The sequence below is a fragment of the Geospiza fortis genome, unplaced genomic scaffold (genome assembly GCF_000277835.1).
Source record: "Geospiza fortis unplaced genomic scaffold, GeoFor_1.0 scaffold237, whole genome shotgun sequence".
Classification (NCBI taxonomy): domain Eukaryota; kingdom Metazoa; phylum Chordata; class Aves; order Passeriformes; family Thraupidae; genus Geospiza; species Geospiza fortis.
The window spans coordinates 1,582,917-1,586,944 of NW_005054319.1; the positions used below are offsets into that span (position 1 = coordinate 1,582,917).

The 4,028-nt window shown below is 47.6% G+C and overlaps 1 protein-coding gene across 1 annotated transcript; it reads left to right on the forward strand.

Annotated features, from left to right (window-relative positions):
* The first annotated feature begins 141 nt into the window (after nt 1-141).
* Nucleotides 142-1,470, forward strand: LOC102031438 (galanin receptor type 1-like). Its single transcript, XM_005420454.3, has one exon. It carries the CDS (start codon nt 142-144, stop codon nt 1,468-1,470), a length of 1,329 nt encoding a protein of 442 aa, XP_005420511.3.
* Nucleotides 1,471-4,028: the final 2,558 nt, after the last annotated feature.

Genomic DNA, 4,028 nt, shown 5'->3' on the forward strand with positions numbered 1-4,028 from the left:
TGCCTCCAGCCCCCGCTGATCGCCCTTCTCCACACCCTCTTTTGCAGGCAGGGCTGATCCCAGCTCGCCATGTCCGGAGCACTGGAAGCAGCGCAGAAGGCTCTGCCCCGTTAGCCCAGGTTGCCCGGGGGGGATTCAGCTATGGATTCATCCCCCCCAGAACCCAGGGTGCCCCCTGACCCTCTGCAGCTCTGGCAGGAGGAGAACCAGACCCAAGGCGGGCTCTGGAACGGCAGCCAGGAGCTGGGGTGGGAAGAGCTGGAGAAGATGCTCTTCCTCTTTGCAAAGGAGCCGGTCACCATCAGCCTCACAGTGATGTACTTGCTGTCCTTTGTGGTGGGCTTCGTGGGCAACATCATGTCCATCAGGGTGCTGACCCGCAAGCGCCGGAGTCGCGTGTCCAGCCTGAGCGCCACCCGCAGCCTCCTCATCAACCTGGCGGTGTGTGACCTCATGGTGGTGTGCATCTGCATGCCCATCACTGTGGGCAACCTCATCTACAAAGCCTGGGTGTACGGGGACTTCCTCTGCCGGGCAGTGCCCTTCATCCAGGCTGTTTCTGTCTCCGCCAGCGTCCTCAGCCTGACGGTCATCAGCGTGAACCGGTACTACAGTGTGCACAACCCGCTCAACGCCCGCTCCTTCTTCACCCAGAAGAGGATCCTCAGCACCATCCTGGTGGTGTGGTTGCTGTCCTCAGGGATATGCATGCCCCTCATCTTCATGAACAAACGGGATGAGATCGGGGTGGTGGAGGGCTTGCCCCTGGTGTTTTCCATCTGCAGGGAGATCTGGCCTCAGGAGAGGCTCAAGCAAGCCTACAACTTTCTGCTCTTCTGTGCCCTGTACTGCCTGCCCGTGCTGTTCAACATGGTGATCTGCTTCCTCACGGTGAGGCGGCTGTGGAGCCGTAGCAGCCAGCTGAAGGAGAGCTCTGCCCTGAACCGATCTCTGCCGGCCTCCAGGCTGAAGATCCGCAGGAAGGTGGCACAGATGGTGGTGGCCCTGGTGCTGCTCTTCGCCATCTCTTGGCTGCCCGTCTACCTGATGGACATCTGGATTGATTTCAACATCCCCAAGTCTTTGCAGGATGTGACTCCTTCTCCTTGGATCCTGCAGCTCAGGCCTTTTGCCCAGTGGCTCGGCCTCACCAATTCCAGCCTCAACCCGATATGCTATTGCTTTGTTGGGAACCTCTACAGATCAGCCAAGGAAATGAAGAGCAAATACCACCAAAGGATGGTCTCTCTCTTTAACTTCTCTCTGTCTGAAGGGACAAATCATTCCTCAGTCCCAAAGCTGCTCTCTTACCGGAGTTCAGTAGAGCCTGCAAGGAAAGGACCCTCCAGCACCCCCTCCATGGACAGGAGATGTCAGGGAAGTCATGGCCATAAGAACAAGTGTGGACACTTGAACTCCTGCCAGCATCCACCTCTGAATACTGTCTCCAGTGAGAACACTTCCTTGTAATTCTGCTCAGGAAGTGCCACTCATGCCCTCATCTGCATTTAAGGACTCTGGAGATCTTTCTGAACCCGGTATTTTAATGATGGAAAAGAGCTTTCTTCTAATAACTCTTGATACAATTTCAAAAATGCTGTGACAGGGAAAGAAACAGGTAATGAGATAAAAAGATGATGTATTTTAACTCAGATGAAATTTTAAGACAAATTATTTTTTACTGGGGACAACTGGATGTGCACCCCGTTGCCCAGTCAACAGTCACATAATTAGGCAGATCAAGTTCCCAACGAGTGAGCTCTCCCTGCAGCTCCATCCCTGGATGCAGAGATGCTGTTTGGATACAGCAACGATTTGACTGCTTGCTGCTGCTCACACTTGCTGATGAAGAGCAGTGATAAGAGGCACTCTGTGCTCCAAACCCATCAGTTGTAGTTGCAAGCAGTGAAGAAAAGCTGGAAGCAGCATCATAAAAAGTAATAGTAAATGGAGAATTTCACACACTTTACCACTTGAGATTTCATTGTCTGCTTGTATTGTTTCACTCCTCCATGCAAATAAATTCTCCTTGTGTGAAGAGACCATGCCAGAAGTACTAAAGCAACCATCTCCATTCCACATTTGGGAATTCAGAAGGGATAATGTGGCCTCAGAGGTAATTTAGGAAATGAAACAGGAAAATATTTTTTTGGGCATCAGCTCTCTTTCTTACAGTGGTGCTCCTGTGTGTGGAGTGGAAAGAACTGGGCATCTATTAACATGATTTGCACTTGAAAAACCAGGCTTGTTCAGCTGTGTCTGTACCAAACAAAGTCAATGGCATGTGAAAACAAAAATAGAAAGTGGTTTATAGGTAATAAAATCAGAAACAAGCAATGCAATGCTGTTTGTCTGGGAAGGAACGAATCAAAGTGCTTGCTTTTCCTGAGCATCACAAGTAGGTTTAAACCTGTTTCATCCATCTCCTCCTTTAAAGGAGACTTTGATAAATAATTTGTATACTTTTATTCTGTTAGCATTGAAAGGCTCCAGTACAGCTTGAGCATTCTGTTGTTCTGAGCACAAAGGAGACCTTTCTCCCCAAGGTCTAAGAGAAAACACATCAGATCAGGCAACAGGTAGGAGACAAAAAATGTGCAACAAAGATCCAAAAGGATGGAATGACACCAGAGATGAACTCCTTCCCTGCCCAATGCCAGGGGAGAGAGCCCATGCCCAGCTGCTTGTGCCCCAGCACCTGGCACAGCAGGTTTGTCCCCTTAGCAAAGCCCAGACTGAAAACAGCAGTGTCCCTGCGAGAGGATTTTGAATTTAAAGGAACTCAGGCTTCTGATGACTGGGGGCTTTATTATTATTATTATTATTATTATTATTATTATTATTATTATTATTATTACTACTACTACTACTACTACTACTACTACTACTGAACAAGGGAAGGATGTTTAAGGAAATCCAAGTTTCATATAATATCCTGCTGCCTTCCAGGGTGCCTTTTGTAGGCAAAAAAATAGAGATAAGAAAATAGCCATTCAATATAACCCTTGTAATGATCACTCAATAGCATTTAATGTTGACAATGATCTGCCTGGGAAGTGAAAGATTCCTCCTTAGCAGGCAGTGCCATCCACAATTTGTGTTCTCTTTATATGAATGAACAAGACATTACAACTACCCAGATTTATGGCTTTTATGTGTGCTAGAGATGAGAACATCTGCATTTTTGCAGGTGATATAGGAGCGTACCTACTGCCTGATCTTTTCGTAGCTGTGGAGAAAAGCCTGTAGAGATTTTATTTTCTCTTTCAAGGCATATTTTTAGGGCTGGCAAAATGTGGCAGACTGAGGAGCATCAAAAGCTCACTCTGAATGCCCACTGATTTCTTGTCTGTAGAATGTTCTCCATCCCCAGACCAAATGTAACACAATATTGTAACCCCTATACTGTCCTGACCTGTATATTTAATCCTGCCCTGGATAAACTACAATGAAGGGACCATGGAGCTCCATTCCCTGTGGTTTCCTGGCTCTGAAAATGGACAGAATCAAGTGATGCAGTCAAAGATGCAAGATATTAATATTTTAAAATATCCCAGAGGAGAATTCTTTTCTCTGAATTTGTGTGCTAATGCCTGGATCCTATCTGGAAGCCTCTGTACCCTCCATGGAGGAGAAATACCAGGAACTGTGTTCTCATTAGTGTGCCTGGGCCTTCCCCTCCTGACACAGGTGCCCGTGCCTTCCTCCAGCCCCACAGCACTCCCAACCACTGAAATTCACAGAGGCAAAAGTCACTTCCACTAGGCAAGGTTATCTCCTCTTCACACTTCTAAATGTATTTTCCAGTTTTGTTCAGTGTCCCTGTTTTCCTATAATAAAGTCAAATTGCTCACTTAACTCCTCTTTGCCTCCTTGGTTGCTTCTTCTCTATCCCCCCCCCCCCACTCCAACCACTTCTCCACTGTCTCTAGAGTGAAATCTCCCCCTGCTTTTCCCTGTTATCACTCTCTGCCTGTGAATTCCCCTCACTCTAATGACCCATTCATGTCTTCACTCCCCTGATGAAA